The sequence below is a fragment of the Terrapene carolina genome, unplaced genomic scaffold (assembly GCF_002925995.2).
Source record: "Terrapene carolina triunguis isolate 2854851 unplaced genomic scaffold, T_m_triunguis-2.0 Scaffold247, whole genome shotgun sequence".
NCBI classification, from domain to species: domain Eukaryota; kingdom Metazoa; phylum Chordata; order Testudines; family Emydidae; genus Terrapene; species Terrapene triunguis.
Window position 1 is genome coordinate 7,602,348 of NW_020664598.1, and position 23,331 is coordinate 7,625,678.

The 23,331-nt window shown below is 44.5% G+C and overlaps 2 protein-coding genes across 2 annotated transcripts in view; one reads left to right on the forward strand and one right to left on the reverse strand.

Moving 5' to 3' along the window:
• CRY1 (cryptochrome circadian regulator 1) overlaps positions 1-3,269 on the reverse strand; it is a 73,764-nt gene extending 70,495 nt beyond the window's left edge. Inside the window, exon 1 of the mRNA XM_024212961.3 lies at positions 2,728-3,269. Within this exon, the coding sequence (XP_024068729.2) occupies positions 2,728-2,885 (158 nt within the window). The 5' untranslated portion in view covers positions 2,886-3,269. The remainder of the gene's footprint in view (positions 1-2,727) is intronic.
• An 8,588-nt stretch (positions 3,270-11,857) lies between these two features.
• MTERF2 (mitochondrial transcription termination factor 2) lies at positions 11,858-21,875 on the forward strand. The gene is made up of 2 exons (XM_024212945.3): positions 11,858-11,940; positions 19,775-21,875. Exon 2 carries the CDS (start codon positions 19,791-19,793, stop codon positions 20,973-20,975), a length of 1,185 nt encoding a protein of 394 aa, XP_024068713.2. The 5' UTR covers positions 11,858-11,940; positions 19,775-19,790; the 3' UTR covers positions 20,976-21,875.
• The last annotated feature ends 1,456 nt before the right edge of the window (positions 21,876-23,331 follow it).

The window sequence follows — 23,331 nt, forward strand, 5'->3', positions numbered from 1 at the left end:
TATGTTTTTCTTTTAGACTATAAGTTCTTCGGAGCGGGGATTGACTTGGTCTTCTGTACAGCACTAAGAATATTTTTAGACTAAGCAAGCTAACACATGCTAAATGTGAGTAATATATATTATACACATATAATTGTATACTGAATGGTTGCCAGAAACCCAAAGGATGTTAGTATTAATATTAATGAGGCTCTTCTTCTTTAGTAGGTCCCATGAAATTCACACCTGCTCACAGATCACAAGCTTCCATGCTGCATGCTGACCTTTTACAGACTAGAGACTACAGGAGTAGAAGCATGTCTTGATTTGTTTCTCCATAATATTACATATTTCAGGATATTTAATGTTCTTAATTCCTACTCCACTTACAAACAAATTTAGGAACCTGCAAAGTATTTTTAAAACATCAGACTTGCCTTATCCCTTTAGGCTGGCTCCAGTCTCCAGCAGATAGAATGATTAGGAAATATAATTTCACAGCTTGTAGTGGCATGTATGTAGTTCTACCATAAAAGCAGAAATCTCTGAATTGTTTATAAAGCTACAAGATGTTTTTCAGTAGAAAGTATCTGCTGAAAACAACTTGTAAAGACAATTGTTGATCATCCCATTCGGAACGAATGTCCAGCAACAACTATATTATACTGCATAATTCTAAGTTAAGGGTTAATGCATGTTTGTCAATAAAAATAAAATATCATAGGAAGAGTAGACTAGTACTTCTACTTTCTCAAGACTATAAATAGGACTACCATGAGCAGACGTTGGCAACTTCCAAACATTTAAAGAAGTTAGCTTGTCCATGAAGTACTCTGATGTCCTTGGATAGAGAAGATTATATAAAATAAAAGGAAGGTCTTGTAGAGAAGACTCTAAACTAGTAGACTAATAAGTCCAAGTTCTCCTCTTAACTCTGCCATACATTCCTTGTATAACTTTGGGTAAGTAACTTCATCTTTCTGTACCTCAGTTTCATCATTTGTAAAGTGAAGTTAACGCTTCTCAACGCTACAGTTCTGCGGAGGCTAAATTAGCATTCATCCATCCAAAGATTACAGGCGCTTTGCTGATGTTACATGAATTCCAAGATATTATCAGTTTATTAGAAAAGAAAAACCTTTCAGACAAATACTGAAGTTTCAAGTAAGCTCATCATTTTGTATGTATAACCTAGCCCCACTACCCTCTCCCTTATTTCTTCTTTTGTTGCTATGTCATCTCTTTAATTATACAGGTATCTGTCACAGCTTCATAGTTAAAGTTAAGTGCAAAACTCAAAGCAGGATTCAACCTCTGGCTACAAGTTAGGTGTGATTCCCAGCTCAAATACCCATATTCACACTAACTCTCATCTGAATGTGCTACACTACTCTTTTTAGCATGCTAGCTCAGATGAGAGCTACCACACAAGTGTGAAGATGTAGCCATTGTTTGGTATGAAGTTGGTTAAATTTGCATCTTCCTGAAAATGACATCACATATACTTTTCAGGACTGAATGGATTTTCTGAGAATTTACATATAAATCTGTTAAGCAGTGTGTCAAAAATATTAAAAAGTCCTTTCATGAATTCAATACCTGGTGTCAATGCATTTTTTGTCTCAAAATAATCTCAGCTCAGGTATTTATGGGAGATAACTGACCCACTCTACTGAGCACCAGTGAGGCCTTAGCTGAAGCACTGCATCCAGGTCTGGGAGTCAAATTTATGAACAAATTGGAAAGAGTCCAAAACAAAAGTTGATGTTAGTTTTTCTAAACTTTTCTTTTCTCATAGCTATAAAAGATTGTTCATGTTTAGTCTTCAGAAAAAAAGACTGATGGGGACCTGACGGTCCTCAAATAGGTTAAGAGCTGTTATAAAAAGGATGGTGATCAACTGATCTCTATGTCCACTGAACGTAGGACAAGCAATAATCAGCTTTATCTTCAGCAAGGGAGATTTAGGTTACATATTACAAAAAACTTTCTAACTATAAGGATAGTTATGCTCTGGAATAGGCTTCCAAAGGAGGTTGTGAAATCCCCATCACTGGAGGTTTTTAAGAACAGGTTGGACAAACACCTGCTGCCAGGGATGGTTTAGGTTTTCTTGGTCCTGCCACAGAACAGGTGGCTGGATTAGATGACCTCTCAAGGTCCCTTCCAGCCCCACATTTCTATGATTTAGAAGGTAAGCTCTTTGGACTCGCATACACTAGTTTCTTTCCCTACGGTTTCCAGCCACTGCTACCAGCAATACCCCTCTACTGGAAGTCACAGTGGCTGCAATCACTAGTATTTTACCTAAATCATCTAGATCTCCTTGAATCATGATTACACAACACAATGGATTAAAAACCAGGGACTAGCATGAGTGCTGCCAGGGTGGCGGGGACTCCCTTATTTGGCGCTTTTCTTTTGAAGGGGGAAAGCTCCTGGCACTCTGGGCGCTGAACGTTTCCGCTCCGGGACGTTCAGCCCCGTGCCTTGGCCGCGGGCCGCCCAGCAGCCGGGTGACAGCACAGCTGGGAGCACTCAGGAGGCGGGGGGCGGGGTTGCTGGGGCTGGCACAGCAGGCCCGCCGCGCAGGCTGGGGACGGATCGCGGCTGCTGAGCCGCGGGGAGGCAGGGACCGCGGCGCTGAGGTTGCAGCAGGGCCAATTAGAGCGATGGAGGAGAGCAGCGTGACCGCATATGTAACCCGAGGTTTACGCGCGGCCGCCCGGCCCCGGCCCGCTCACTCACCGCCACCTGTTGATGCCCACGTTGGAGGAGCCCGCGAACCAGGGGTCGAGGATGTAGACGCAGCGCACGCTGTCGGCGCCCTGGATGCACTCCCGCAGCGCCGGGTTGTCGTGGAGCCGCAGCCCCTTGCGGAACCAGTGCACGGCGTTCACCCCCATGGCCGGAGGCGCGATCCCTGGCGGAGCGCCGGGCTCAGGAAGAGCCGCCGCGGCTCATGCCGGACTCGGCTTCGTCTCTCCCGTGCAGCCCCAAAGCGGTGCGAACCCCGGCCGCGCCGCGGCAGCGGGTGTGACACTGAGAGGTGAAGCTGCTGCTGCCGGGTCGCTCCCTCTGCTTGGCGATCGTCCGTTGGCGCTAGGACCCCGCGGAGGCGACAGCAGGACCGGCTGTCTGAGGGGGACACATCACCCCGAAACCTTCGCGCCAGGGGTCTCGCGCCCACGCCGAGAGGCCGCGCGCAGCCACAGGTGACGGTTAGCGGCGCGCGAGATGTCTCGCTCCAAACGGCTGTGGCTTCCTCGCCGCTCGCCCTGTGACTGCCCCGGACTCCGGAGCTGACGGAATCGTTAAGCCCCGCCCCGCCTTCCTATTGGCTGCTACCACCCCACCTGACTAGCCGCCCTCACGTTCCCAAAGTGTGTTTACTACCCTGAGAGGATGGGAAAGGGGGTGCGCGGGCCGAGGGGCTCGATGACGGAACCGGCAGGAACTGTTGAGCTAAAGGCAAACAACCGATCCCGTTCCCGTGAACAAATCCACCCGTCTGCCAGCTCGGTAACCGAAGTGAGGGGGGTTACGGGGTGGCACCTCCATGACTGCGAGCCCCACCCTCTTCGTATCGAGGGCGGAGAAACCCGGATGAGCACGGGGCTGCGAGGCGGCTCCTGGCGCGCCCGTGCGCGTGCCTTCAGTTGGCAGCAGAAAAGTCTGTTTGTGCGCATGCTCCCCTGCTGGAGCTGGGGAGGGCGGGACATTCTCGTGAGGGGAGGGAGGGCGCGCTGCGCGCGTGCACGCTGGGGAGCGCGGGCGGTAAACGGGCTGTTTTGCAGAGAATCCTGTGTACGTCAGAAGGATGCTCGGCAGGAGCGGTCACGGGCGCGCCTGGGCCCGGCTCCTACCGCGCTGCTCACGTCCCTGCGGAGAGAACGGCGCGAGCCCGCAGGGACACGGGCTGGCGCTTACATAACTGAGCTGCACGAGGCGCGCGCTTATAGGGCCAGCGACCCGCTTCCTGCGCCACCCGTTGTTCCACGCACCTCCCCCTGCGTCATCCCCACCGCTTGTGACCCCCTTACTGCTTGCGCTGGTAGCCCTGGGCAGTACGGGAGCGCGCGGGGGATCGGAGAGATACAGGCACGAGCCCAGCAGCCCTACACCACGGCATTCAGGCTGGTGGTCATATCTAGCAGAGCTGTGCCCCTGACTGCTTGTTCAGGAGAGCGAGCAAACAGCGTCCTTCCTCCACCCCGTTACTCTAGAGGTGCTGGGACTAGGGGCGTGCCACTCCACCCTGGCTTGAAGTGGTTTCCATTATATTCAGGGTTTACAGTTTGGCTGAATGGCTCTCAGCACCCCCACTATGGACATTGTTCCACCCCTGCCCTAACTTATTTTCTTGGGGGCTGGAGTGTGTTTGAATTATACTAAGTACTATTTCATATGATATTTAAAAGGATTTTATTTTTCCTTAATCCCAAAGACTCCCCCATCCCTAGGTGCATATTTCCCAAAGGAAAAATGGGCCACCACATGAAGCTAGCCCCAATTGCTTGCCTAAGATGCTTTCTTCCCCCCCCCCCCAATTGTCACTCAAATCCTGCTGGCCCCCCACTTGAAGCTGTCACTAGAACCCTGTCTGCCCCCCACCCACAGTGGAACCCTTCCTCCCCCACCCTCCAGCCCAGGCTGGCATCTCTGCTTTTCCCCCACCTGTTTCTCTGCACCACACCCCACTTTTTTGAAAAAGTTGGCAAGAATAAAGGGGATAAATGCCCACTTTTGCCAAAGTAGTCAAGATGGCTGGGACTGGGCTTAATAAAGGGACTGTCACAGCCAAAACAGAACATGTAGTCACCCTATAAAACACCATCTTTCCTTTGCAGTGTTTGTAATCCACCCACTGCTACACTGGGCTAGCACATAACCCAGGAAGTGAAAGGATTAGAAATAAAGGTACAACTATGGGCATGGCTTCACTACAGCTGACTAACTTCCCCCAACCTAGCCAGATCTAGGTCAGTTTAACTACAGCACTCAGTGTGAATATTTCACACCTCTGAGCAACATAGCTATGTCAATTATAGGCATAGACTAGACCTAACTCAAGTTCATGGCTCCTAGTGAATGATCTGCTGAAAGAAAGAAAGAAAAACCCCACAAACAAACAAAAACAGTAAAGATACCAAGAAGTAAATTTTATAATCAACTTTAATAAAAAACTTGTGTTCCTTTAAATACACCTTTCATTACCAAGGAAAGATTTCCCCTACTCCATCTGAGACACTTGTCAGATTTGCCTTTACATATTTTTTTATTTGTACTTTTGTAATTACTTTCCATACTTTAGCTGTTTCTTGCTCAAAAGCGCTTTCATGTTTAAGAGCAGCATAAACCCAGACAGTACATTTTCCTGTCAAACCTCAGCCATTACTGTTACAAAGAGAGAGCAGGAACACATAAAGGAGACCGTAAGTAGAATAAAATTCTAATCAAAGATGAAGATAATTCATGAATTGAAATAGGTCATTTTTTTTAAAAGTATCCTCTACAAGCAGAGCTTTGTAAATTAGCATTTAAGGCAGTTGAATGCAGTGTCATTGTATTGACCCACTTGTCTCACAAAAGGAAGTCCTTTTTTATGGAACAGGTTACAATGTTTCTGTTTTGTTTAAACTAGAGATACAGGCATAACTAGTACAGTACAAGCCCAAGGTAATCCTGAGTGACAGCTAAGTATGTTTTTGAAAAGAATAATTAAAAAAATTAATCAAAGGTGCAGTTAAGATATGCAGACTGCGCAGCTGTTGGGAACTGTGCATGTGATACAATCTGGCTCAAGATTTTCAAACACAACTAAGAAGGGACATGATAATATACAAAATAATGGTAGAGAAAGGTATACCGGGAATTTTTTGTTCACCATGGTTCATTACAAGAACAAGGGGACATTCAGTGAATCATAAAAATGTAGGGCTGAAAGGGACCTTGGGAGGTCATTCAGTCCAGCTATCCACACTGGGACAGGACCAAGTGTACCTAGACCATCTCCGGCTGTGTTTGTCTACCCTGTTCTTAAAAATCTCCACGGATGGGGATTCCACAGCTTCCCTTAACCTATTCCAGGGCTTACTTACTCTTAGAGTTTTCTTACTATTAACCTAAATCTCCCTTTCTGCAGATTAAGCAGATCATTTCTTGTCCTGTCTTCAGTGGACATGGAGAACAATGCTCACGGTCTTTCTTGTAACAGCCCTTAACATATTTGAAGCCTTACCAGGTCCTCTCCTCAATCTTTTCCTCACGACTAAGCATGACTTTTTTTTTTAAAAAAAACTTTTCCTCCTAGGTCAGGTTTTCTAAACTTACCATTTTTGTTGTTCTCCTCTAGATTCCGTACATTTTGTCCACATCTTTCTTGAAGTGTCTCACCAAAACTGGACACAGTACTCCATCTGAGGCCTCATCAGTGAGGAGTAGAATTGAACAATTAGCTCCCATGTCTTTCATATGATGCTCCTGTTAATGCATCCCAGAAACTAGAAGATGGCAAATTGAAAACTGATAAAAGGAAGTATTTTCATACAATGCAGGTTAGTTTGTGGAACAGTCAGAGACCAGGACTTAGGCATTCATGCCTAGTGGTTGGAACGGGAGTCAGGCAGCCAGGAATAGAAACCCAGGTCAGAGCCAAAAAATGAGAAATCGGAACCAAGGCTCAGAGCTGGGTTACCTAGAGAGAAGCATGGGAAAGGCTGGGTACAAGCAAGAGCTATCACAGCTGTGGGCAAATGCTTTGAGCAGGCACCAAACTGCTGGTCCTGGGATAGAGAGCTATTCTGCTGACTCTTCCTACTCATCAGGTGGAGTAGCCAATCAAGCAATCTGTTACGGGCCAGTGGCACTCTTTAGGTTGCCCAGTGACTGACTCTGCCGCATGCCCTGATTCCAGATGGGAACTGAATACTAAATAGTATAATTGAGCCCAGAAGTTTAGCAGACTTAAAACAGCGATTAGACATTTACACAAACATAATATACAGCAGTAAGTACCAAATAAAAAGCCATGAATTTTGGAAGAGATATAAACCCTCATGCTTCAGGACTAAAGGCAACCAATAATTATAGGTTGCCTAAGAGGAAACGTACCCTGCCTCTTACAGGTCTTTTAGCACCTTCCTCTGAAGCATCTGGTGTTGGCCGTTGTCCATAACAAACTATTGGATTAGCTGCACCACTGGTCTGATTTAGTATAGCAATTCACGTGTTCCTCACACTGCTGCTGTTGGTGGAGTACTGAAAACAGTTTCAGATGGTAATTTTAACTTTTTCTGTTGCTTTTGCAGTTTTGCCTTAAAGGATGGACAACAACAGGAAGTGTGTGCTGATTACAAATAAAAATAATTACGCAAGAGTATCCTGCCTCCATTTACCTGTTTCTCTCCCAATAAGGAATGAACCCAGACCAGAAGCAGAACACTATTTAAAAAAAAAAAAACTAATTATTTGTTCTCTACTGAAGTAGATTTTTGTAAATAGAGTAATAGTGTACTGTAGAAAGGTGGACTCACCACTGGCATGCCCCTTTGCAGCTGTATGTGGCATAGCAGCTATCCTTTCTAGCAGCCTCTGTCTACAGTCACTTCAGTGCTCTCTTCTCATGACATAGCCCTCCAGTCAGGTCACATCACATTTAAGTCTGTTACTCCGGAAGGGATGGAAAGTCCAACAAACAGAAGTTGGAATACATAATCTCAAGACCTTGTCTCTCCAGCCCTCTAACTTGGGGCCCACTGGTCATCACACTCTTCTCTCCTTCCTAGTGGGGAACCCATGCCCACCATCTACATTGTGTTCCAATCCAGATACCCTATGTCTGCTGTCAGACACTTCATCACTGCCTCCCTGGACTCTTTCCTATCATTAGCCTTTCTTCAGGCATTTTCCCCAGCCCCTTCCTGGGGCCTTTGTAACAAGCAGCATCTCCCAGGGCTTATCCCCAAAGGTCCAGTTCTTACCCTTATGTCAGGGTCAGCCACAGGAGTTTACTCCAGTTCTGTGGATACCAGCTATCATCCCTCTCTGGACTTCCTCCTTATTCTCCAGACCTTCCTGTTCCCTACAGGTCTTTCCACTCTCTACTTCCCTACTCCCCAGAAGGAGACCATTTTTCTCTCTCCCCATGCAGCCCTTCAAACTTCAGACTCAAACACATTTTAAGATTTGCCATCACAGCCTCTTGGGATTTACTGCCTCAAGTTTACTTTTAGCTCAGGAGGTCCTGCCTCTGGCCCTAGACTTCACTACCTCTGGCTGAGGACCTTCTGATTCTAGAACAAGCATCTCACAGCCTTTAATCCAAAAGAGGAAACTACCTTTCTCCTAGCTTTCTTCCCTGGCCTTCCCTCCATTAGCCTGTGATCCTTCCTTTATGAAAACCAAGTAGCATTGGAACCACGGTCATAGCACCACTTGGATTTGGCCCATCTGTGGAGGGGTGGAGAGGCCAAATGTAAAGGGAGCTGTGTCCAGCTTTACCCACTTGAAATGTTGGGAGGTATGGGCTCCTATTAACCGTTTCATTGCCTGTTTGGGGATACAGATACCTTACATTTTTCCATGTCCCCAGGGCTGTCCGTCCTAAGGCATAAGCAGAATAGGAGGCTGTGTAGGGCACCTGAAAATTTGGGACACCACTGGGTCTTAGTGTCCACCCTTCCACCTTCCTATCCCTGTTCTGACCCTTCCTGCAGGCTCCCACAGCTGGCTGCTGCAGCCTGGTGACCCTTACTTCGGAGGGGATCTAGTAACTTAAAGTGAAAAAGCCTCCAGCCTGCCAGATCTATTAGCACAACACTGAAACTGTTAAAGAGCCATTCAAGTGGTAATGAAGGCATTTGCCAAATCCCAGGTATATACTGTCGGTTTCTGCATTTACTGACAAAAACAGTTGTGCATTACTGTAATATTTACTCAGAACATATTAGTCTACAGGACCTTAGTTTAAAATTTGCTTTAAAAATATTTTATTAGTGAGTTGGTGAAGATTATAAAATCACATCTCTAAAAAATCCTTGCACAGATTTTTAGATGCACAATCATCTTTAGCCTTAAAAGCTTGGATCTTCAGACATATCGTTTTTAAAATAAATCCTTCAAAAGACCATCCTTATCTAAAATATACATTTTAATTTAAATTACTATAGTAAAAAAAAACTTGCTTCCAGTCTTCCTGTCCATCCCTTTCTCCCTTACCCTCCCCCCACCCCTTGAAGAAAGCCCTTAAAGGGACAACACCCCTTTCCTTCCAGATAGCTGGACAAAGTTTCCCTATCTTTACTTCTATCTCATGAACTAGTTTTAAGAGAACCCTCCAGCAAAATCAGTACCTTAATAAGATATAAAATCCTTTGTTATGCCTAAAATCTTTGGAAACATTTTTTAAAGTTGGTGAAATTTCATAAACATGTCTATTGTTATGGAGATCACAAAGTAAATTAAGTGTTCCCTTTTTCTAAAAGCAATGAACATTGTTATGAACACACTAAACCTCTGAGACTGATTAATTTAAAAGAATGTCTTTGTTTCAGTGAGTTAAATATGTAGTAATCTGGAATGATTACTTTATGAAGGCTTAAGAGTACATTTAAAATATAAAATCAGCTTAAAAATACTGATTAAGAAAATGTAAAACAGAGAAGAGCTGCATCATGTATTCCATAATATTTAATGTTGTATTCAGTAAGACAGCTGACTCACCCTTACTACAAAGTCTTTGCAAATAAATGTCTGACAAACTTCAGGGCATATCAAAAAACCTGTAACTGACATTTTTTATTCCCAAATTTAGTGCTTTTAATTAGGTACCTTCTGCATGTCCATTCTGCATGAGAGAGAGGGTAGGGGGTCTCTTCGGGGAACTGTGATTCTCCGCCACCGTGAGGCGGGCCAGGTGTTTTCAAACAAACTACCCTTTGCTGCCTCGTCCCTACCCCCTACCCCCACTCTGGGCTGCGAGCCCGGGCTGCCATCAGGCATAGGGGCACCAGTTTAATAATACTGCGTAGGGCCCCATAAATTCTAAGGATGGCCCTGATTGTCCCTCTCCAACTCCTGAACTTTATGAAATATTATTAATATGTAAGGTACAGCAGCAGCCAGAGGCCCCAGTCCTATGGTGTTTGTTGCTATACAAGCTACCACTGATCCACACAGCTTAAAAAGAGTTTGTGGGTCCAGTTTAGCTTTTAGTTTTGCCATTGACTTCAATAGCAGCATGAATGGCCTTAAGGCTTTCAAATACTGTTTCCTTACAGGCTTAACTTCAGGTCCTCAAAGAAGAGGAAAAAGATAAAAATGAGGAACAGAGGCCCCAAATCACCTCTCTTCTCCCTTTCTCTCTACCCATAACATCCACAATGCCCGAAGGACAAGACAAGGAGCCCAAACCTTAAATAAGATAACACTGGTATTTTAAAGGGAAACAACAAGTTTAACAAAACAACTTTTTCTCATGATCTCATTCTTTTTGGTCATATGCTTAGGGCCTATGCAAATATTCCAACTCAGTTTAAAACTAGAGTCCACCCTCATCTAAGCTGGGCCTATATTCTGACATAAAATATGATATATTGGGGTCTTTTGACCATAGAGGGAAATTGGGATGCGAGTCTCTGTTCTCTTTGGGAGACTATGAGAGAGATATTGGCCTTAATAAGCTATTATAGTAGGTGAAGCGGAGTATGAACTGTGAGCTATATTTAGTGCTGTGCTGGTTGGAGATATGCATGTAGAGGTTTTTATTTTATAGAACTTTACTTTTAAATAGCCTAAATTTCAAATGTTTGTTTCTTTAATAACCACATTATAACATTTTGAAATAAAGGCTATTGCTTTATTTAAAACCTTAATTCCATTTTCATGTCTGGGAATTTTATTAAATCTAGACATGCTTCAGTGTCCTAAATTGGAACATTTCTATTTAAAACTGCAACAAAAACAGTTGTATCAAATGGAAGAAATATGAACATAAGTGATTCTCAGTGAGAAAGATGCTGTAGTCTGTTTGCTTATCCTCACTCTAATTAAAGAAGAAGATACATTACATGAGTTATAGCATACCACAAGCTTGGTAAATTAAAGCACTGAGACTTAATTTATTAACAACTGTACTTCACTACCAACTGTGAGCTTGACTGACAAAGTATTCTCCTCCTCCTTGCACTGATGGAAAACAGGACTAACTCCATTAAAATCAATGGATTTACATCAACATAGAAGTGGTGAGATAAATCAGACCCATCCCTGCACTGCCAGGGTATCCACATACTACTGCCTAAATTCCCCCAAACCCATCCCAGCATGCACAAGGCCGAGTCAAACCTAGGATGGATTCTCAGGGGATAACCTTTTTGGGTGTTCCACAGTCTTGGTCAACAATCTGGTGCAGCTGTTGCCAGGATATTATATGGGGATAACCAGCAAAACTGAAATCATAGGGGCAGATTCAGCTCTGGTTTATCCTACAGAAGTAAAGTTAGCTACTCCCTTGAATTTGGCCCTTAGCCACCAACTGTTCCTAGGACAGCCCATAGTAAAACATCAGCTATTTTACAGTGATCTGTGCAATGCACTTCTGTGGGGCCTCCCTATTGCCCTCCTCACTCGGACACACCCTAGTCCCCCTCCCCCAGCTATCCTCAAATTACCCAGTCGCAGGCCACCGTGCTGGGGACTGGGTTCATTGCATTCATTCCATGCAAACATCCCACTGGCGATTTACAAGTTTAATTCTATTTTTTAAAGGGCCAGGTCCTGGGGCCCCCTGGGCGTCACTGGGAAAGGCCCCACCTTTGCGGCTCAGCAGGGCAGGGGAGTTCCCAGCAGGGGGCGCTGTGCTGCTCCCGCTGGGCCGGGACCCGCAGCCTCCTCGCTCTTCCCACCGGGCAACAGGGATGGGACAGGCCGCTTGAGCTGAGCCAGCGCCGTTCCCACCCGGTACAAAGGAAGGGGGGGGGGTGTCGCTCCGTTCCCTCTTCCCACGGGTGGTGCCGGCGCCACCCCACGTCGCCCCTCAGGAGAGCCGGCGTGAGCCAGGAGGCCAGGTCCGGAGCCCGGGGTTGGTGCCGTCCCGGCCGAAGGGGACATCGGTGCCGAGGGGCTGAGCACTGGCGACTGCTCCCGCGCTGACGGAGGCAACCCGGCCCCTGGGGGCTCCGGCAGGGCTGGGTCCCTCCCCCCACGGCTAGCACCACAGCGGGGCCCTGTCGCCTTCCCCGCCAGACTCAGGTTCCCGTGGGGTCCGCCCGCAAGCCCCTTGGCCCCCCCCTGCCAACACGGAGCTGGGGTGGAGCGTGCGCAGGCGCGCGCCACAGCCTGTTCCTCACGCCTTTATCCGCCGCGCAGCGCCCAGCCCGGGGAGTGCAGACCAGGCGAGTGGGGGGCGCGATCCCGTTATTAGCACGTCCTCAGCTCTTCTGGGTCGCTCGCCCATCGCTGAATCCCTCTCTCGAGCTGCCCCTGAGAATTGAGGCTAGAGAGAGCAGGGCCGGCTTTAGGCCGATTTGGCCGATTTCCCCTAATTGGGCCCCGCGCCTAAGAGGGCCCCGCGCAGATCGGCAGCGTCCCTGCCTGAAGCAAAGCTCTCCCGGAAGTAGCAGCTGTTGCTGCTAGGCAACCAGGGACGCTGGCCGGCAGAGGGCTAGAGCTGAGGCAGCGGCTGTTGCAGTTCGGGAGGGAGGGGGGAGGGGAGGAGAAGGCACATGTGCTTTGCAGCCTTCCCGTCCCCTCCCCCCAGCACTGGCCTGGAGGAGACGCCGAGGGGGCTTCCTGCAGTGGACCTCACTCACCTCGGCCCCAGGCAATCGGGCAGTGTCCCTGCCGGAAGCAAAACTCTGTGGCTCTCCGGGAAGCCGCAGCTCTTGCTGCTAGGCAGCCAGAGACGCTGCGCTGGCCGGCAGAGGGCTGAGGCAGAGGCAGAGGCAGCCGTGGCTGTTGCAGGTCAGGGGGGGGAGGGGGGAGAAGGCACATGTGCTTTGCAGCCTTCCCCTCCCCTCCCCCGGGCACTCACCTGGAGGAGACGCCGAGGGGGCTTCCTGTCCAGTGGGAGACAGGAATCTCTGCAGTGGACCTCACTCACCTGAACAGCTGCTGGGGCTTCGGTCGGTGAGTGTTTGACCCTGTGATTCCCCATAGGTTTGTAATATTGGGTTGGTTTTGTGGGTTTCGGTGGTGTTGCTGTTTGAGGGTGAGTTTGTGCCTGCCTGTGTCTGTTTCAAAACTAAACTCGGGATCATGTAACCCAGGAAGAAAGCCCCAAACTGGTACTTAGTGCTGTGAATTCCAGGTGAGAGAGAGAGGGGGGGTTGGACAAGGAAATCAAAACATCAAGAGGGGAGAATACGAAAGGTCTGCAACACGTCAGGCTGAGACTTTTATCTCTCCCCCCCCCGAGAGAGGGGAAACTGAGGCACGGAGTGATCTGATTTCCCTCCCCAAATTATTTTGCAAAGGAGGGGGACGGGGGCTCCTATCCAAACCAGTTCCCTTCCCATCAACTCTGCTTCCCCTGCTGCAAGACCACGGTAGGGGCTGAATATTTCCATTAAACTCTGGCTCCTTCGTTTGCCCTGCAACAATAAAATAGACTGGCTTTGGGGGGGAGGAATAGCCCCCCAAAGCTGTGTGGACATTAAGGGTTTTGGGGGGGGGCACGATAATATTCCAGATCAATCAAATGCCCAGCTCAGCTTTCTAGCCATCCAGCAGCTCTAGGGCAGGGAAGGAAGGTGCTCTTGGTGCAGAGTGATCGCAAAACGGGTGAATTTAGCGGGGGGGGGGTCCAGTTGAAATCCTGCCTGATGCAGCCACACAGAATCGCTGGCGGCGCTGGGAGAGGCCATGAGTAGAAGCAGGTGGCCTGGGGGAGGGGGGACATTTGCCCTCAGTCCTGGGCTCTGGGATGGACTAGGCTGGGTGGTGGGTTCAGTCTAGTCTTCCAGCCTGTTGCTGTCCCTGGGGATTGTGGTTTTCATCTAGCTCCACCAAAAGTGTCTCTTAGATTCCTCTGCAGCAGTAAAGGATGCAGTAAAGGGGGCAGAGCTGGTTGTAGCCAGTTCCTGTAGCCCCAGGGCTCAAGGGAAGTTCCAGAAGGAGGGGCTGGACGAAGCCAGCTCCTGTCCCTTAATCATCTCCCTGGGGGAGGGGGATGTACCACCTTGTAGCAAGGAGGCCACCACAGCTGCTGACTGCCAGGAAGTTGCAGGTCAGCAGGGGGCAGGGCCTGCCCTGGGGTGCATAGAGGCGTGTGTCCCAAAGGTGGAAGTTGGGGACCTGGGGACCGCTGCAATGGGAACAGGCCCCAAGGACTCTAGCTGGAAGCAAATCCAACCTGAGTGAAAGGGTTGCATTTCTTGCATACAATAACCGATCAACAGCATTCCCAAATTTATAGCAATTCGAATCTTCCTGACTATTCCGGTAACTGTAGCCTCAGGAGAGAGGAGCTTCTCGAAGCTAAATCTAATTAAAACGTATCTGCGATCAACAATGCAGGAAGACCGATTAAACAATTTGGCAATCATGTCAATTGAATGCGAAGTAATGAAGAGCTTAGAGTTAGGCAATATACTGAAAGATTTTGTCAAACAAAAAGCAAGGAAGATAAAGTTTTAAAAACATATAGGTGAGATGTACAATAAAGTTCCTCTTAATGAACTTGATATTTATAATATATGATGCAATGTATGTAATATATAATTTTGTTATTATTTATATAGTCATGGAAAGTAAATAATACATGGAAGAAATGAGAGGGGTTTTTTTTAAGTGTTTTTTTTTAAGTCATCCCTGCAGGGGCCCCGTCGAAACTGTTCGAATTGGGCCCCGCACTTCCTAAAGCCGGCCCTGAGAGAGAGCCCCAGTTTCCTGTCGACGGGGGGTTAGGGGGCTGGAAATGGCGTTTGTTTTCCTAATTAGGTGAAGACATTTGAGCATATTGAAGGGGAAATGTAAAAAAAGCGAGGTGCAGGTGTCTGAGCTGAGCGTTAGCTGCTTACAGTTGCTCAGACTGTATAAATCCTGACAGGTGTGAAATCCTCCCTTCTCAGACTATAGGTTTTTTATAATCTTGGTTTTATTCTTTACATCATAGAAGTGTAAAGTTAGCGTGACCAGACAGCAAGTGTGAAAAATCGGGATTGGGGGTGGGGAGTGATAGGAGCCTATATAAGAAAAAGACCCAAAAATCAGGACTGTCCCTATAAAATCAGGACATCTGGTCACCCTATGTAAAGTGGAGAGATGTCTTCTCCAGGCTGATGCAGATCTGTGTCTTAAAGGTGTTAATTTATAATCTTTCAGCAGTTTAGCCTTATAATTGTTACATTTTCATAGACCCATGGTGTTACCACCACATTTTAAAATGTAAGAGGACTTCTATGTATGTAATATTACAGAAATACCATTGACGTAATGCTTATGGAGGAATCTACATCCTCCCCTCAGAACTTTTTTATTCTATTTTACAATACAGCATTGTAAACTGCTGCACTATTGTATATTATATTTCACTACTGGAATTTCAAACTTAAAAAATATCAAGAGTATCACACCTTGGTACACTGCTAGAAAGTTAGCAAATAGTCATTGGTGCAGGTGAAATGGGTTTAATCCTGGACAAGTTCGTAGTGGACAGCTGTATACTTCACTAATATCACTACCACATCTGGCTGTAATTGGGCACCCTTGTTGACCATGGGATCAAAGGCCTCATCTAGTCTGGCCTTTTTCTTAACATCTCCCAAAATTGCACTACTGCCACCACAGCATATGAAATATCTAAAAGTCTTAATGGAGTTATACATATTAGTATCTAAATATCTTGGAACTATACATTTTAAGGATAGTAAGAACAGTCTAGCATCTGTTAGAAAAATTGTCTGAGATTTTGTGGAATACTATGGACAGAGACTATTCCATAATATTATTCCAGAATTTGGTTATTTTGAAAACAATGTTTTCCTACAAAGCTTCTTGTAAATAATGATATTCTCATCTACAGACTTTATAATAATATTTCAATATGATATCATAGCTTTTAGACACTTTTAGCAGGACACTATCAACTTAAAAATCTATTCAATTTTTTTTTAAATTCAGATTAATTTCATGTATTACAAATGCCCTGAGTACCCATACCAAGTATTGGATGTTAACAAATCACATTTTTCTACTTTTTAAAAATGTTTTTATCTTTCCTGTTTCTATGTGACCCTCACTAAACAACAGAGAAACTGACTACACGCAAAGTAGTGTCTACTACAGTATAAAACAAAAAGATTTTTCCCCATCTAGTTTGTTTCACTTTAGTAATCTGGGGAATTTTTTATAGGTAAAACATTGAAACAGAAGTGCAAATTTTAAGTTGGCTGGGTCCCTTTGACAGAACCTGTGACTTATATGGCCGACCTCAAATAAGCATGGATAGCATTTACTAGGCCAAATTTCGCTCTTTAAAATTTTGCTTAAGAAATTTATTAGATGTTATTGGAAAAGTGTTCATGAGTAGTGTATTTATAAGTGAATATGGCTGAAGTCTATTCTAGTCTTTTAAGTCCTTTCTTTGACAATTTGTAAGTTGAAAATAAAAGTTGGGCTTGGCTATTTTACCAGTAAGTACTTTTATGGATCCTATTGCCAAAGTCTCCAAGCACTTTTAATAACACTTCATTTCCATGAGAGCCCGTGGATTGAAGGTGCTAAAGTGCCTCACACAGTTTAATTGAGGCCCTGATCCTGCAAATACATACATACATGCTTAAGTTTATCCACCAAATAGCTCCAATGCATTCAGTAGGACTACTCACAGTACAAAAAGTTAAGTACTTGCAAAAGACTTTGCAAGATCAGGGCCTTAGGCCTTAAACCCCATGAAATATTATTCCAGTTTTTCAAGATTGGGAAACTAAAGCACAGAAAGTTGTGACTTGCCAACAGTTACACAGCAAGGCTTTGACACACCTAGAAGGGGGAGAGATAGCTCAGTGGTTTGCTAAACCCAGGGTTGTGAGTTCAATCCTTGATGGGGCCATTTAGGGAACTGGAATCTTAAAAAAACAAAACAAAAACTGTCTGGGGATTTGTCCTGCTTTGACTAGATGATCTCCTGAGGTCCCTTCCAACCCTGATATTCTAAGATTACCTGAGTCACTTCAGCTTGCTAGACAAGGTTTCCTTAAATTATAAAACTCTTGAGATCACATTAAAAACCTTAGATTGTGACTTTAGCATGTTCACATAGTAGCTGGATTATGGGCAGAAATCTTACTCAGCTTCAAAAATTTTAATATCAAAGAAAAATACTAGTAAAAATGTTTTACATCAGTGTCCTCTTGTATGTAAGGTAAACCTGCATACAATTATTTAAGAATTAGAACTAAATTTCTAAAGCATTAAAGGCTTTTTAATCTAGCAGAAAAAAGGTATAACAAGCTAATGGTTAGAAGTTTAAGCTAGACAAATTCAGACAAGAACTAAGAGGCAGATTTTTAAGTGAGAATAATTAACCATTGGAATAACTTACCTAGGACTTGATGGATTCTCCATCATTTGCGAGCTTTAAAGAAATACTGGATATCTTTCTAAAAAGATATCAAACAAAAGTTGGATGCAGAAATTACTGGGTAGGGTTCTTTGTCCTGTGGTATGTGGGAGATGAGTCTACTAGAATATCATAATGGTCCCTTCTGTTCTTAAAGCAGTGGTCCCCAAACTTTTCACAGTTGCGCCCCTCCCCTCCCCTGTCCACATCCTCCCCGCCCGGGAGCTGGGGCTGGGGGCGGGGCCGCAGCTCGGGAGTGGGGGTCGGGCATGCACAGGAGTAGTGGGGGTCGGAGCTGGGGGCACCAGGAGTGGCACCAAGGCTGGGTCTGGGAGCCATGGTCAGGGGCCACGGCTGGGGGCAGAGCAGGCCTGCACTCCTTCTCCTCCCCGTGAGAGCTGGCCCAGGCCCTGCTGCACCCCCCTTATACATTCCTCTGTGCCCCCCAACGGGGGCATGCCCCACAGTTTGGGGACCACTTCCTTAAAGTCTATGAAAATTTGACATTTTTCCTGCTCTCTTTTTGATCTTTATAAGGGTATTTTTAGCTGAGAAGAAACTGCTATACAGTGAAACTGACAGTACACAAAGTTGTCAAGTGCACAAACTGAATTCGATATTTGTTTGCTGACTTTCAATTATAGCACACAATCAGTGGTGTGTTACTTAAAGCAATAATTGGTACAAAAATTTTCAAACAAATATGAGTTTTCAAGTTTTTACTGTCCCTTTTAGCTTCTAAAAGGTTTTTATAAAAAGTGGAAATATAAGAAGTTTAAAAAGTTACCTGATAGTGCCCTTTTGTATTTAAACACTGCTGTTCTTCCTGTCATCTCAGAATATGTGCAGCTGTATTAATGATAACCTAAATTCAGTTAGAGTGTGGGTGGGAACACCAGAGGTGAAAGTAAGCCGGTACGGTACGGTACGGTACGGTATGGCGTACTGGCAAGAGCCAGTATGCCGTGCCGGACCAGACGGGCTTCCCCAGGCTGGCTATTTAAAGGGTCCGGGGCTCCCTGCAGCGGCTGGAGCCCCGGGCCTTTTAAATCACCTCCGGAGCCCTGCTACTGCTACCCCAGGGCTCCGGCAGCGGGGCTCGGGCGGCGATTTAAAGGGCCCTGGTATTTAAAGGCCCCGCCTTGTCCAGTTGAGGCCACGCCTCTTCCTGTTGAGGCCACGCGCCCTGCTCAGGACTCTGGCGTACTGGTAAATTCTTTAAGTTACTTTCATCCCTGGGGAACACTAATTATCCAAAACCACATTCTGATTGACTGGTTGGGTCTGTCACATCTGTGCACCAAATCCAAAGGATGCACAGATGGGAGCTCATTTACACATAAATCCGTTTGCTCGTTTTGTTCAACAGGTGACAGTGGAAGTTAAGTACAGAAAAAGATAAGGCAGCTGTGGGGATGGGAGATGAAGAAAAGTAGTTGTTTGAAGGCCTAAAGGAGAAAGTGATAATAACTCCCTCCCCAAAATGCCAAGGTGCTAGTTCAACCACTTTTAACCTACCTGACTAGTCAGAAGAAAGCTGTCCAATAGTCCAAATTATCATTTATTATAAAAAGTGAGTTCAGTGGCTTTTAGAATATATACTGCCATTAAAAGAAAGAGAGGATGTCTGGGAAAAATTGAATATATTTAAAGTATTTGAGGAAGGCATTTAGCTTTTCCCTCTCATTTGATCCTTTTAATTGGAACTTTGGTTTAAAAAAAAAGAAGGCTAAATTGCATAGAATCCCATACTTTAAATGTGCAACTGGAAAGTTACACTGTAATAGCAATAAGACACTTCTGAGTGTCCACGAGTTGGCTAATGATGCATTTTTGGCAGGATTCTCCCAACCATGCATTGTATCTTGCAGTACATCAGAGGCATCCACCAGTAGCCTATTAACAAACACCCTTGTGGGGACTACTGATATAACAACCATGTGGGAACAGTTAAACTTGTGTGGTATTTGGGGCAGAACACTCACATTCTGCCCCATGTTCCCTATATGGTATTTTGGGGTTTTATTGTTCTAATGAAGCATCCTTTGAGATGTTAGCAGAAAATTCCATGTTCATTCTGAAGTGGAATGAAAGCTAAGTATGTGAAAATGTTCCTTTTAGAAGTAATGGTCTCTTATAGCAGCTCAGATTTGAACATGAATGTCTTTCGAAAATACCATATAAGACAGAAATTAACATTTTCTAATTTTTGATTTTACATTCATTTTGTAGAGTGCAGCACTCCAGAATGTTGAGAGGAATCAGGAATAGTACACCACACGTGTTTACACTTTCGTTGGCTAGATCTCAGCACTGCAAACTACTGTTGACTCTCTCATCCCTGTGGAATAACGTAAAGGATGGAAGCTTTTTACAGCATTCCAGTTATACAACTGATATCAAATCAAAAGTGGAGAACAAGAGAACTGTGGAGAATCTCTACAGATTATCCGTTGATATTAAAAAAATTCGGAGACTAAAGGAGTGGGTCCTTTTTCAGGATGCAGCCTACGTTAAAGAAACTGCTAACACTTTACGTGAAATGGGAGCTGATAAGACTGCCATAGCAAATATTTTGGAACGTTGCCCAGAGGCAATCCTCCTTACCCCAGCAGAGATAAACTCTCAAAGAGATCTGTGGCAATCAGTATGCCAAAATGAAAAACAACTGGTCAAATTAATAGAACAATTTCCAGAGTCTTTTTTTACCGTTGAACATCATGAGAACCAGAAATCTAATGTTCAGTTCTTTCAAGAATTGGGACTGAAGAATAATATAATCAGCAGGTTCTTCACAAGTGCACCCGATATTTTTTACAAGCCTGTTGAGAAAAACAAACATACAGTAGAGACATTACAGAGAATGTATCTAAATTTAGGCGGTTCTAATGCCAATATGAAGATCTGGCTTCTGAAATTATTGAGTCAAAACCCATTTATTTTGTTAAATAGCGCCACAGCAGTTCAAGAGAACTTGGAGTTTCTCCAAAAGAATGATTTCACTGATTTTGAAGTTCTGCAGCTGCTATCCAGGCTTAAAGGTTTTATTTTTAATCTTAGCCCTAACACTATGCAGAAGAGCATGTTTTTTTCCAAAGATGTTTTTAAGTGCAGTGATCAAGAATTAAAAGAGCTAGTGTTGAAATGCCCTGCTCTCCTCTACAATTCTGTTCCAATTCTGGAAGAAAGACTCAAGGGACTGTTGAAGGAAGAAATTTCTGTAGATCAAATTAAAGAGACACCAATGGTGCTGGAGCTGACAACCCAAATTGTGCAGTACAGAATTAAAAAGTTAGCTGCTTTAGGATACAATATAAAAAATGGAAATCTAGAAAATTTGAACGGAACAAAGAGAGATTTTGAAGCCGCTTATTGTAGGATACAAGCAAAGAGGGAGAGACCAATGTTTAATCCTGTTGCTCCTTTAGATTAATTTGAATGCCTTTAATTTATTCAAAAAGAGAACTTTATCCTTCCTTAAGGACTGAAATAAAAATAACCTTAGCCAATTTGTATTCTGCTGCATGAAGTTGTGCAGTAGCTGGCTTTAATTCATAGCTCACTAGTACTTTTAAAAGTTCTATTACAAAAAGTGATCATAATAAAAGGTTAGCAGTATCATTGCTATTATTTACATAAGGACTAGGTTTTTAGATTGTATCCCAAGCACACACTTTTTAAAGAAGTTTCCCCATCGAACTGGCCACCAACTTACCTAGGTCTTTAGCGATTGGTGTTGCACTAGCCAGTCTATGATAATGCCGAGAACGATTACACTAACCAACAAGAAAAGTTAGCAGCGTGAATTTTCAATACTATTCATCAGGCAGCAGGTAAGTAAAAGACTTTCAAAAAGTCCTTTAGGTAACTGCCACTGCAACAAAGAGGCCACTGGAGGTTGAGCCCAAATTGAAGCTGGCAGGCTGATGGGGTGGAAGGAGATTACATAGTCCTTGCACATCCTCTCAGTGGAGACTCTAGCTATTTACCATATTTATGTACAATCATTACTATAAGAGGGCCCTGTCACCATCTTAGTGTGGTCTCTCACGGGGTCTTATCTTCTCCTGACTGACCTTCCTAGTTTTCTCTGTCAGTTGCTGGACCTTCACCTCCAATTAAGTCCATCAGCTCTTCACATTTTGGGTTTGCAGTCTCTTGGCTGTTTTTGTGGAGACAGCCTGGTACTATTCCACACCTTTCTGCCTCCCTTTCCTTCTCTGTACTCTCCATTTTCTCTTGTTTTCTCTATTGGTTGCAGCTGTGGATGCCTGCTTCCGTGATTGGCAGTTCTAGCAGCTGCCTGGGGTTGTGATCAAGCTGCTTGCTTATAAACAGGAAAGACTCTCCTCCGTCCTCTGTCTATGCTTAGTCTGGGGTTTGTACACCCCATTACAGGCCCTGATTTGGCTGGGGCCTCTGGGTGCTAAGATAATGCAAATAAATAACAAAATGGGTTTAGAGGGTCTCTTTCAAGGTTATGAAACCTCAAGCTGGCTCCTCTTGCAGGAACTCTCTCTCTCTCTTTTTTTTTTTTGGCCTTGGCTTCTGTCTGTAATTCCCCCTTCTCTTCCTTGGGCTAGAAGGAGAACAGGATCAGAAAGGGAATTAGCTGAAGTAAAGACTGCTTCCAGAAGGAAGGAGGCAAAGAAGTCTGAGGGGAGGAGTGTGGTCTTGTGCCTTTTACAATAGCTGTGGCTCAGGCACAAGTCTTTGCTTTTAAACTGGTGAATATTAAAAGTGGACAAGATATGTAAACAGCCACTGCAGTTATTTCCTAAGCATATGGAAAAACTGATATCTTAGATACCATGATGTAGTAACTGTTGAGAAATGCTGACCTTTTAATAGCAGTTACTGTAGGTAGTCACCTGACTGAAATTAAAGTTGTCAGGGGTTTCTGCATAAGCTTTCATGAGCAAGTGGTCTGTATATATTCCTCCTTGGCAGGAAAGAGATAAAAATGCATGAAAGAGTGGGGTGGTGAGCAACTGCTAAGGGACATGTTCCATATTTAAAATGTCTGGAAACTCAAACATTATATTCAAACAAGTGTGATCAAAAATATCAAACTGTAAATTGATTTTGTATCAAATTTCTATAAGAAAAACTTACTAAATTCTTGGAGCTCAACGATGAACCAAAACTGTTGACTACAATAGGAATTTTTGTTGTGCATGAAATATAAGATCAGGTTTGTTCTCTTTGAAGTAACCCTGCTGTATACATGAACTGTTATTTTGCTTGTCATGAGTATACATTTCAGATACATACATACATACAGTACAATTGACTGTAACACTTGCTGTGTTCACTGTATAATTAAGGACATGTTGGCAATAAATCTGTTTTTTCTTTATTTCCTCTTATTTTCTTAGAGGTTTACAACTGCTGAAGAAACTTGGTATTGGATTATTTAGATAAATACTTTTTTCCTTGCAAACAACACCCTCAATACATATACCCTTCCTTTTCTGATCTGTCAATGAGGTTTGAGAACGTTGGGAACTAGTCAGTGTTATGATATAGTCCTATCTTTCAGTACTCAAGGGACTGGGGGATTCGTCCTCTATGCTAAGTAAACTGTAATTTGTGATTCAGTAGTGCATTTTCCCCCAGGTACAAGCAGACACTTCAGATATCCAAAAGGGTGGATATAATTGGCAATATAGTAGGTAACCCTGTTAGAACCCTGTTTTATATATATATTATTAAACTAACCCTGTTATGCCTTTTGATGAAAATGGTGGCTCAGAGACAGAGGAAGAAGGGAATTTCCTGCTGGAGGT

Coding starts and splice junctions, on each gene's coding strand:
- MTERF2 (XM_024212945.3), top strand. CDS start 19,791: ATGTTGAGAGGAATCAGGAATAGTACACCACACGTGTTTACACTTTCG.